The 13040-nt window shown below is 41.5% G+C and overlaps 1 protein-coding gene across 2 annotated transcripts in view; it reads right to left on the reverse strand.

Moving 5' to 3' along the window:
* Nucleotides 1-13040, reverse strand: part of GLE1 (GLE1 RNA export mediator) — a 71090-nt gene that overhangs the window by 44025 nt on the left and 14025 nt on the right. For both annotated transcript variants that reach the window (XM_058302311.2, XM_058302312.2), the window contains exons 3-4: nucleotides 5486-5596; nucleotides 3728-3876 (exon numbers count right to left, since the gene is read on the reverse strand). In XM_058302311.2, coding sequence (XP_058158294.1) covers nucleotides 3728-3876; nucleotides 5486-5596 — 260 coding nt within the window. The remainder of the gene's footprint in view (nucleotides 1-3727; nucleotides 3877-5485; nucleotides 5597-13040) is intronic.

The following is a 13040-nucleotide window of genomic DNA, read 5'->3' on the forward strand; positions in this document are numbered from 1 at the left end:
AATAAACAAATAGCTGTACAGGATTAGCATAATGATAGAAACATTGATCAATGGAATTTAGAGTTCAGAAATAAACCCTCACCTCTATGGTCAAATGATTTCCTTGATAAGCCTACCAAGTCCACTTTTCTTTCTTTTTTCTTTAAAGATTTTCCCTTCCCCCACCCCTACCCTGTTTTTTTTTAAGATTTTTTTTTTTAAAAGATTTATTTATTTCTCTCCCCTTCCCACCCCAGTTGTCTGTTCTCTGTGTCTATTTGCAGCTTCTTCTTTGTCCGCTTCTGTTGTTGCCAACGGCATGGGAATCTGTTTCTTTTTGTTGCGTCATCTTGCTGCATTAGCACTCCGTGTGCGGCACCATTCCTGGGCAGGCTGCACTTTCTTTCGCGCTGGGCAGCTCTCCTTATGGAGCGCACTCCTTGCATGTGGGGCTCCCTTATGCAGGGGACACCCCTGCGTGGCAGGGCACTCCTTGCGCGCATCAGCACTGCACATGGGCCAGCTCCACACGGGTCAAGGAGGCCCGGGGTTTGAACCGCAGACCTCCCATGTGGTAGACGGATGCCCTAACCACTGGGCCAAGTCTGCCACCAAGATTTATTTTTTATTTATTTCTCTCCCTCCGCCCCCCCCCCCCCAAGTTGTCTGTTCTCTGTCCATTCGCTGTGTGTTCTTTTGTGACCGCTTCTATCCTTATCATCGGCACTGGGAATCTGTGTTTCTTTTTGTTGCATCATCTTGCTGTGTCAGCTCTCCATGTGTGCAGTGCCATTCTTGGGCAGGCTGTACTTTCTTTCACTCTGGGTGGCTCTCCTTACGGGGCGCACTCCTTGCGCGTGGGGCTCCCCTACCCAGGGATGGTACAGCACTCCTTGTGTGCATCAGCACTGCACATGGGCCAGCTCCACACAGGTCAAGGAGGTCCAGGGTTTGAACCGCGGACCTCCCAGTTGGCAGGCGGACGCCCTATCCATTGGGCCAAGTCCGCTTCCCCTGCTGTTTTTGCTGTCTGTCCATTTACTGTTAGATCTTCTGTATCTATTTCTCTTTTGTCTTCTCATCTTTCTCCTCTATGATTCACAGGGATTTGATGCTGGGGGCCTCTGATGTGGAGAGAGGTTCCCTGTTAATTGTGCCACCTCACCTCGTGGTCTATGCTGTGCTTCACTTTGACACTCCCCTTTATCTCTCTTTTGTTGTGTCATCATCTTGCTCCATGACTCACTACGCACTGACACTGGTTCACTGCACTGAACTGGCTCACCATGCTGTCATTCACATGGGCACTTGGCTGACCACAAGGGCACTCAGCTCACTGCATAGGCACGCTTTCTCTTCTTCTTGTTCACTAGGAGATCCCAGGATCAAACCTGGGTCCTCCCATTTAGGAGGTAGAGGCCTTATCACTTGAGCCACATCTGCGTCCGCAAGTCCATTTTTCTGGGACAGAACAGACTCTTCAAAAAAATGGTGCTGGGACAAATGGATGTCTATAACCGAAAGAATGAAAGAGACCTCTATTTCACTCCCTGTCCAAGAATCAACTCAAAATGTATCAACTAAACATAAAAGCCAGGACCATAAAACTCCTACAAGATAATGCAGGGAAAGATCTACCAGACCTTGGAGTAGGTGGGGGTCTCTTAAACCTTACACCCAAAGCACGAGCAACAAAAGAAAAAAAATAGATAAATGGGATCTTTTTAAAATTAAACATTTCTGCACCTCAAAGGAACATGTGAAGAAGGTAAAAAGGCAGCCTAGTCAATGGGAGAAAATATTTGGAAATCACACATCCAAAAAGAGTCCAATATCTATGATAAATAAAGAGATCCTATAACTCAACAATAAAAGGACAAATGAGGGAAGCAGATTTGGCTCAACAGATAGAGTGTTCGCCTACCACATGGGAGGTCTAGGGTTCAAAACCAGGGCCTCCTGACCCGTGTGACGAGCTGGCCCACGCACAGTCCTGATGTGCGCAAGGAGTGCCGTGCCACACAGGGGTGTCTCCTGCATACGGGAGCCCCACGGGCAAGGAGTGCACCCCATAAGGAGAATCGCCCAGCGTAAAAAAAGTGCAGCCTGCCCAGGAGTGGTGGTGCACACACGGAGAGCTGATGCAGCAAGATGAAGCAATAAAAAGAGACATAGATTCCCAGTGCCATCGACAAAAATGCAAGCAGACACAGAAGAACATACATAGAATGGACACAGAGCAGACAATGGGAGGGTTGGGAAGGGGAGAGAAATAAATTTAAAAAAAAAAGACAAATGACCCAATTAAAGAATGGGCAAAAGACCTGAGTAGACATTTTTCTAAAGAAGAAATGCAAATGACAAAAAAAAAAAACACAAGAAAAATGCTCAGCATCACTGAATATTAGGGAAATGCAAATCAAAGCTACAATGAGATATCATTTCACACCTACTAGAATGGCCACTATCAATAAAACAGAAAACTGTAAGTGTTGGAGAGGATGTGGAGAGACAGGAACACATATTCACTGTTGGCAGGGATGTAGAATGGTACAGTCACTGTGGAAGTCTGTTTGGTGGTTCCTAAGGAAGTAAGATTAAGATCTACCATCTGACCAGGCAATACCACTATTAGGTATATATCCAGAAGAACTGAGAGCAGTGACACAGACAGACATCCGCACACTGGTTCAGTGACATTATTCACAATTGCCAAAAGACGGAAACAACCCAAGTGCTGTTCATCAACTAACAAATGGATAAACAAACTGTGGTATATACAAACGATGGAATATTATGCAGATGTAAGAAGAAATGGAAAAGTTAAAAGAAGAAGAAATGAAGTTGTGAAGCATATGACGACACAGATGAACCCAGAACACATTATGTTGAGTGAAGCAAGCCAGGCACAAAAGGACAAATATTGTATGATTTTCCTATTATAAACTAAATATAACAAGCAAACTCATGAAGTTACTCGCTAGAATATTAAGTTACTGGAGAACAGAAGAATGTGGTTAGAGAAGGCTGAGGTTTACTCTGTTCAGAATTGGTAAAAAGTTATTTGTAAATGGTGAAAGCACATTATAGGATTTGTAATTAGTAGCGCTAACATATGGGTATGACAGTAGTTTAGTTTGTTGGAGTAATGAAAATGCGCTAATATTGATTGACATGATGAATGAACAACATGGTGATTATATCAAATGCCAATGATTGTACACTTTAGAGAAATTATATGGTTTATTAACAGATAATAGGGTGAGTTTGGGGAAAAAAATACACCAAATGTAAGATGATTATAGTTAGTAGTAATAGTTTGACAATGCTTTTTTATAATTTGTTACAAATGACTCACAATAATCCAAGCTATTTGTGGGAGGGTGGTTTATTGGAGCCCTGTATGCTGTTATGCATGTTTGTTTTCTAAGATTACAACTTTTACTATACACTACTGTTTCTGTACATTCATGTATGAATGATAAACTTCAATAAACTGTTTTTAAATTGGAAAGAAAAAAAGGAAAAAAGGAAACAACAGGGAAGAATAGTCAGTAATACTTCCTAAAATTGTTCTACCTCTCCTAAAAAGTTCTCTCTTTGTTTCACACTGGTCATCCTTCCAAGGTTGGCAACATCTAGATTATAAACTCTAGAGCTATTTTATTTTGCTATATAAGGATTCAGATGTTCACCTCTTTGCCCTTGAACACACCAACATTCCCAGTCATAATTCAGGGTGACTGACCTTTTTTCCATCACTTCCCGTAAGTCCTGGAATTCTTTATGTTGCTTCAGTTCCTTCCTTTCATCAAACCTCTTCAGTTGTTCAGACGCCATCTCAGAAAGGGCTTGCACCTTCTTCTCCTGCTCCTCCTGCCACTGTCTCAGGCCCTCCTAAAAAGGACCATCACACACTTACCATCTTGCTCATTTACCCTGTGGACTACCCTCTTAGTGGGTGTTTGTTTTTTGTGGTACTGGGGCCAGGGATTGAACCCAGGACTTTGTATGTGGGAAGCCAGTGCTCAACCACTGAGCCACATCAGATCCCCTGAATTGTTTTTTTCATTTGTTTGCTTATGGTTTTTTTTTGGTTTTTGTTTTTATTTTAGGAGGCACCAGAGACCAAACCCGGGACCTCCCATGTGGAAGCAAGAGCTCAACCATATGAGCCACATCTGTTTCCCCTAGCAGTTCTTAATACCAACAGAGATACTCAAAGGCATGGAACCATCTGCTTCCATCTCAGAACCTTTGCAGGAGTAATCCCTCCTCTTTTGGCCAATCTTTAATTCAGTTTTAGGAGGCTTTTTACAATTGGTCCCACATGGCTTATATCACTACAATATAAGCTGGGAATGGACAAACACTTAGAACATAGCACTTAGAACAGCCATGCACTTTAAGCCTTCATCTGGTGTATTCTTATGAGGGAATCCTGGTAATTTCTTATTCTAATTCCATAAACATGCTATACACATTCCTTCTTACTCCTCTACTCATGTAGCCAAAGGTAGAAGCAACTCAAGTGTCCATCAAGAGAAACAGATAAACAAAATGTGGTCTATACAGACAGACAACAGAATATTACTTAGCTATAAAAAGGAATGAAGTTCTGTTACATGCTATAATGTGGATTTCACAACTACGATTCTTTCTCAGTCACATTTTCAGGATACTAATCATCCCCTTTCCCAACCCCCTACCCCCAAACACACCTCTAAATGTTAGTATCAAGGCTCAGTCCCTTAACCTCTTTTCTTCTCTATCTAAATTCCTTTACTTGGTGATACCATCCATCTCACAGCTTATAAATACCATTTATGACTATTTTAAAATATGTACCTGCAGCCTGGGTATAGTAGTCCCTGAAAACCTGATGCAAATATCCAATTACCTTATTCTAAATCTCTACTCAGAAATCTAATAGAAACTTAAGATTTCTGAAGCTGTTCCTCCTATAGTCTTCCCTATCTCAATAAATGGTGCTCAGGCCAAAAACATATAGTCATTCATTTATCCTTCACTCCTGCCTTTTTCTCACATCCCAATCAGGGGTGTTTAATTTTATATCAATGTGGCTGGGCTTTCGATGGTGCCCAGTCATTTATTTAAACACTAGTCTTCATGTTGCTGTGAAGTTATTTTATAGATTTTGTAGATGTGATTAACATGTACAGTTGATTTCACATGAAGGAGATTACCCTCAATAATGTTAGATAAGCCTCATCCAAACAGTTGAACGCCATAAAAACAAAAACTGAAGTTTCTTGGAGAAGAAATTCTGCTGCAAGACTACAACTTTAACTCTAATCTGAGTTAGAGCTGAAGTTATAGTCTGCCAGCCCATCTTGCATATTTTGAACTTGCCAACCCCCACAATCATGGGAGCCAATTCCTTAAAACAAATCTCCCTACACACACACACTTCCTTTTGGTTCTGTTTCTCTGGAGAACCCTGACTTATCAGGGTTAAGCCTGCCTTACATCATGGTTTACTTACAGTTCCTTTCATTTTGTGTACCAGCTCATACATTCGGATGCAGCCTTCCACTTTGATCCCTCGGGAGGACTGAAGTACCATAGATTCTGTAGGTTGGGTCTTATGTTTGCTCTATACAGACAGAAGATATAAAAAGAATTAAATACTTTAAGGTGGTAAAGTTAGTGTTATCCCTTCTAGACAAAGACTATACCCCTATTTATGAAAAACAATAACACCCAAAAACAATTAAGGTTAGAACTAGTGTGTGTTTTATAATATTAACCTTGTTCTAATTGTTTCCCTTAGTAAATTAAAGTTTGTTGCTTGGGGTATTTTTTGTTGTTATTGTTTTGTTTGTTTGTTTTTTTATTCCCTTGCTTATTTGCTCTGGTCAGCATATCTTTCCCCTTTCTTCTGGGCCCATTTTGTCCTGGAGTAGTTTAGATGGAGTCAAGCTGAATCCACACATCCCCAATTCTTCTACCCTCATAGCCTCATGTAACCAGCCAAGCAATCAAAGGAGTCTTTCCAGTATCTATTAGGAATGAGGCATAAAACAATGTCAACTAAGAGCCATTTTACCATAGAGTCTATCTGGAAAAATTAAACCCAGAAGTATAAGGCAGAGCTGAAGAAGGCAAAACAGGCAAAACAAGGCAAAAACAGGCAAAACCCTGAGTTTGCATCATCACTAGATCAAGTTAGAAATAACATCAAGCAGAGACAAAAAGAAGGTAGACTTTTTAGAGCTAGCTCTGCCTGATTTCAATTCATACACACACACCCCGCACCCTGGCTTTAAGTTTATGTAAATTGTGCTTCTGTCACTTAAACACCAAAAATTCCTAGGTGGTAACAATAACACATTATATAAAACCATCCAAGGATTATGAGATTTTACACCTAGAGAGGACCTTCGCAGTTTAGTCCAGCTACCAGATGTGCATGTGAGGTAAAGATGTGCAGGATGAGGGAAGAGGATTTGGCCCAACGGATAGGGCATCTGCCTACCACACAGGAAGTCCAAGTCCAGGGTTCAAACCCAGGGCCTCCTGACCTTCGTGATGAGCTGGCCTGCAAGGAGTGCCCTGCCATGCAGGGGTGTCCCCCATGTAGGGGAGCCCCATGCGCAAGGAGTGCACCCTGTAAAGAAAGCCGCCCCGTGAAAAAAGTGCAGCCTGTGCAGGAGTGGCGCCATACACATGGAGAACTGACGAGCAAGCTGACGCAACAGGCGGCGGACTTGGCCCAGTGGTTAGGGTGTCCGTCTACCACATGGAAAGTCCGTGGTTCAAACCCCGGGCCTCCTTGACCCGTGTGTAGCTGGCCCATGCGCAGTGCTGATGCGCACAAGGAGTGCTGTGCCATGCAGGGGTATTCCCGTGTAGGGGAGACCCATGCGCAAGGGGCGCACCCCGTTAGGAGAGCCGCCCAGTGCCAAAGAAAGTGCAGCCTGCCTAAGAATGGTGCCTCCCACATGGAGAAATGACACAAGATGACGCAGCAAAAAGAAACACAGATTCCCGTGCCGCTGACAACAGAAGCGGACAAAGAAGACACAGCAAATAGACACAGAGAACAGAAAACCGGGGTGGGGGGGAAGGGGAGAGAAATAAATAATTCTTTTAAAAAGATGATGCAACAAAAAGAAACAGATTCCCGGTGCTGCTGATGAGGATAGAAGCGGTCACAGAACATAATATAGCAAATGGACAGAGAGAGCAGACAACTGGGGGGGGGATAAATTTTTTTTAAAAAGGACACAGAGAGCAGACAACAGAAGAGGAGAGAAATAATAAAAAAATAAATCTAAAAAAAAAAAAGAGTAATCTAGAGACTGAATAACACATGAACCCAGAGGTGTATTAGGATAGTGGTTGAGAGTACAAATCCAAGAGTTTCCTTCTGTGAACTAGAGCAGATGTGCATCACTATTGCAAGGTGGTGGGAATATGGAGAAGCATGGGAAAACTATGACTGGTGTGACCTATCAACTCTGGTTGACAGCAATACTGTAATACTTTTGCATCAATGCCAAACATGTACTGTGTTGATAATGGAGGTGTATGGAAAGAGTGCCACATGCACGCTATAGACCACAGCTGGTGTTAACAGTCTGATGATACTATCTCATAATCTGTAACAAATGTTCCACCATGGTGTGGTGTGTTTGTGAAGGGGTAGTGTATGGGAAATCAACACATGTATGATTGTTTTCCAAGTTCACAGCCTCTATAAAAAAATAAATTGTTAAAAAACAGTGTGGGATGGGGGAAAAATACACCGAATATAAGGTAACGACTATGGTTGGTAGCAATAATTTGATGATGCTCTTACACAGTTGTAACAAATGTTTCACAACAATGCAAAGTGTTGGTGGAGGGGTGATGTATAAGACCCCTGTATGATGTTATATATGTTTATTTTAAGTTCACAGTCTCTACTACACACTTACTGTTTATGCACTTCAGGTATGAATGATATACTTCAATAAAAATATATATTAAAAAAAAACATTCAGGAAGGTCTCGTGTATTCTTCACCCAGTTTCCCCCAATAGTAACATCTTTCATAAATATAAAAAATATTCAATTGATATGTATTCTGATTTCACTGGTTTTACATGCACTTATTCACATATATGTATAGTTCTATGCAATTTTTTTCACAGGTGTAAATTTGTGTAAACACCACTATAATTAAGATTCAAAACCATTCCATCACAAGGCTCTTTCATGCTATTCATTTATAGTCACACACAACTCCTGTCCTAATCCTTGGCAACCACTAATTTCTATAATTTTGTTGTTTCCAAAATGTTAAATAAGTGATATCATGTAGTATGCTACCTTTTGATATTAGTGTTTTTTTACTTAGCATTATGCCATTGAGATCCATCCAATTTGTGGGACATATCAGTAATTCATTCCATTTTATTTCTGAGTAGTATTCCTATGGTATGCATGTACCATGGTTTGTCTAGCCATTTACTTACTGAAGGACATTTGGGTTATTTCTAGTTTTGATGATATTATGAATAAGGCTGCTATGCAATTCATGTACAGGTTTTTGTGCAAATTTAAGTTTTGATTCCTCTGGGATAAGTGTCCAAGAATGCAATGACTGGGCTGTACAGTAAGTGCTGCTTATACAAGAAGCTGCCACACTATATTCTGAAGTGGCTGTACCATTCTATTATTCCCACATGAAATGTATGAATCATCTAGATTCCCTGAAAACTCACCATCATTTAATGTCATCACTATTTTAGCACTATTTAGGCATGTAGTGATAATCTCATTGTGGTTTTGCTGGACTGAGAGGGGTGATGGAAAAAAGGTAACCAGAAAGCGTAATGAGATACTGTGATGGTTAGGCTAATGTGTCAACTTGGCCAGATAATTGTGCCCAGTTGTTTGGTCAAGTAAGCACTAGGATAACTGCAATACAAGAACATTTATGGGCTTTAGTCATCAGCGAGTTTACCGCATAGATGGCTGATTACATCTACCATCAACCAGGGAGACTGTCATCAGCAATGAGTGACGTTTTATCCAATCAGTTGAATGCCTTAAAAAGGGATGTGATTTCAGCATTCAGAGAATTTCCCAGCTTGTCTTTGGACAGCCAATGTCTCCCAGATACTTCTCAAGGACCTTCACTGGACTTTCATCAGAGTCCCTGGTTTGCAGCCTGCCTGCGGAACCTGGACTTTTGCATCCCCACAATCATGTGACAGACTTATAAAACCTCATACTATGCCATCTACCATATAGGAGGTCCAGGGTTAGATGCCCAGGGCTTCCTGGTGAGGGCAAGCTGGCCCATACGACAAGCTGGCCCACATGGAATGCCAGCCCACGTGAGAATGCGGCCCCATGCAGGAGTACCACCCTGCATGGGAATGCCCCATATGTGAAAGCCGCCCTGCACGGGAGTGCCTGCCAACACGGAGAACTGGTGTGGCAGGATGACACAACAAGAGACACAGAGGAGAGAAAATAAAAAGACAGCAGAACAGGGAGATGAGGTGACGCAAGAGTAATTGCCTCTCTCCCACTCCAGAAGGTCCCAGGATTGGTTCCCAGAGCTGCCTAATGAGAATACAAGCAGACACAGAAGAACACTCAGTGAATGGACAGAGAGAACAGACAATGGGGGGAATGGGGCAGGAATAAATTAAAAAAATAAATCTTTAAAAATCTCCTGTTGATTGTTTCCCTAGAGAACTGTGACTAATACAAATACCATTTTACACACACCCTCACACACAGTTTTCCCTATTAACACGTTTGCAGTAGTGTGGTACTTGTAGTACAATTAATGTAACAATATTATTTTAATTATACTACTGACTATAGCCCACAGTTTACATTAGAGTTCACTGTTTATGTTGTACGGATCTTTTTTTTAATTCTAGTAACACATACAACCTAATATTTTCTCTTTTAACCACTTTCAAATACACAATTCAGTGGTGTTAATTACATTCATAATAACGTACTATCATCATCACCTTTCACTGCCAAAACTTTCCCATCACCCCAAACAGAAACTCTGCACCAATTAAGCATTAACTTCCCATTCCTTACCTCTACCATGGCCCATGACAACCTGTATTCTAGTTTCTGACTCTATGAATTTGCTTATTCTAATTATTTCACATAAGTGAAAGCATACAATATTGGTCCTTTTGTGTCTAGTTTATTTCACTCAATGTGATGTCTTCAAGGTTCATCCAGGATGTTGTATGTATCAGAACTTCATTCCTTTTTATGGCTGAATAATATTCCATTGTATGTAAATGCCACATTAAAAAATTATTATAGTAACATAAACACAACCCCAAATTTCCCCCTTTCACCATAGGTATATGCCATATTTTGTTTATCCATTCATTTGATGGACACCTGAGTTGCTTCCATCTTCTAGCAATTGTGAATAAGGCTGCCATGAAGGTCAACGTGCAAAGAGCTGTTCGTATCCCTACTTTTTTTTAAGATACTAGGCTGGGGACTGAACCCAGAACCTTGTATGTAGGAAGCCAGCGCTCAACCACTGAGCCACAATGGCTCCCCTGAGTTGTTTTTCATGTTTGCTTGTTGTTTTTTTGTTTTGAGGAGGCACCAGAAACCGAACCCAGGATCTCCCATGTGGGAAGCAGGCACTCAACTGCGCGAGCCACATCCACTCTCCCAGTCCCTGCTTTTAATTCTTTTTTGTATATACAAAGAAATGGTATTGCCAGGTCATGTGGTACTTCTATACTTAACTTTCTGAGGAACCATAGCAGCTGCACCATTTAACATTCTCACCAACAATGAACAAGTATTCTTATTTTTCCACATCCTAACACATTATTTTCCATTTTTTAATAACAGCCATTCTAGTTGGTGTGAAATGGTATCTCATTGTGTATTTTTTTAATCCTTCCCCGCCCCCCTGTAGGCTTTGTGCATGCTCTCTGCTCTCTGTGTCCATTCACTATGCGTTCTTCTGTGCGTTTATTTTCCCTACCCCCTTGCAACTGCTTGCTGTCTGTTCTGTGTCCACTTGCTACGTGCTCGTCTGTGTTTTTTTTGCTTGTCTCCCTTTTTTGTCACGTCACCTTGCTGAGTTGGCTCTCTGTGTGGGCTGGGTGGTGCTCCGTGGCGCTTGCAGGCCAGGCGGCACTCTGTAGCGTACAGGCAAGCCTGCCTTCACAAGGAGGCCCCGGGACGTGAACCCTGATCCTCCCATGGTAGACGGAAGCCCAACTGATTGAGCTACTGCTGCTTCCCCTCATTGTGTTTTGTTTTTGTTTTCTTTGTTTCAGTTGTTATTTTTTTAGTCACAAAAGTTTTATAGTAGAATATCAGTAAGTCCACTCTAATCCATATTTTATTTCTCCATTCTGTGGGTCCTGTGATGGTGATGTCCTCTCTACCTCTATACTGAGAGGGGGCTTAGATTCTACATGTATGATGGATGCAATTCTCCTGCTTGCAGATGTAGGCACTCTCAGTCCCCTGGTGTGGTGAATGACCATCTTCACCTCCCTGTTAGCTGACCTGCGTAAGTCCAATGAACCAGAGAGCAGGAGTTGCAACTCTGCTGAGGCTCAGGGCCCAGCTGGCACATGGACAGTCCAGAGATTCAAGTATCCTGAGTATATACCAATGCTAGCACCAACCAAAGGGTCAGTAAAAGTGAAAGAAGAGGCATGTAGAAAGGTCATATCTGAGTCCAACTCCATCACACTCAAGGACACAAATTCCAAAGTAGGGACCACTGACATGGTACTGAGCTCCAGAGCTATCTGCCATGACAATATCCCTGTGGGTCTCCGTAGCCCTCAGGAGAACCATATGTGGGATTGTATCCTCTTTGGCTGTTTCTGGGATCCTCCTGAGGAGTACGTAAGCATGATCTCTGATGACCTTCTGACTCTTTTTTAAAGACTCTTAGCCATATAAACTCATTTGATTTGCCATTTCCCCCTTTTATTCAAGGTCAAAAAGCAGTTTTTAACACATGACCCTACATGTGGGCTGAGATATTCTGCTGGTCTGAGTTGACCCTTTTATTCAAGGTCTTTTTCTATTTACACCACCAGCTGATGCTTGCTAGGAATCCCTCGGCGCCAGAGAGGGTCATCCTCAGGAGTCATGTCCCACGCTGGGGGAATGTAATGCATTTACATGCTGAGTTTGGCTTAGAGAGTGGCCACATTTGAGCAACATGGAGGTTCTCAGGAGGTAACTCTTAGGCACCCTGCAGCTCTAGGCTTAGTTCATATTTCAGGTACACAGACTCATAAGCATAGTCATCAGTATCAAGAGCTCATTGTTGGAAAACCTCATTGTGGTTTTGATTTGCATTTCCCTAATGGCTAATGAATCTGAGCATTTTTACATGTGTTTTTATTAGCCATCTGTATTTCTCTGGAGAAATATCCATTCTAGTCCTTTGTCCATTTTAAAACTGGATTGTCTGTCTTTTTATTGTTGATACTTTATTATTTAAAATAAACAAATGAGTGTTTTTGTGTGTGTGTTCATACATCAACCCCTTCTGGCACAGGAAGTATAATTCTAAAAATACTGTTCTGCACCTTGCTTTTTTTCACTCTACATTATCACTCCATATTAATATGTAGTACCCTTCTCATTCCTTTTGTGTGATAAATATATATAGCATAAATTTGCCATTTTAACCATTTTTAAATGCAAAATTCATTGACATTAATCACATTCTCAATGCTGAAAAACCACCACCACCATCTATTTCTGGAGTTTTTCATCACCAAAGCCAGAAACTATGGACCAATTAAGCAACAACTCCTCATCCCTGTGCTCAGCACCTGGTAAGCCTGAATCTAATTTCTGCCTCTATTCTCATTCCTTTTTACAGTTGTACAGTACTCCAACATTGTGGAAGTACCAAAGTTTATTTAACCAGTTCCCTATTGATGGACTCTTGGGTTACTTCCCACCTTTTGCTAGTACAATTAATGATGAATAGCTTTAAGTATGTATTATTTTGTTTTCTGCCACTGTATCTTTGGAATAAATATCTAAAAGTGCGTTTACTG

Source organism: Dasypus novemcinctus, chromosome 8 (assembly GCF_030445035.2).
Source record: "Dasypus novemcinctus isolate mDasNov1 chromosome 8, mDasNov1.1.hap2, whole genome shotgun sequence".
NCBI lineage: Eukaryota > Metazoa > Chordata > Mammalia > Cingulata > Dasypodidae > Dasypus > Dasypus novemcinctus.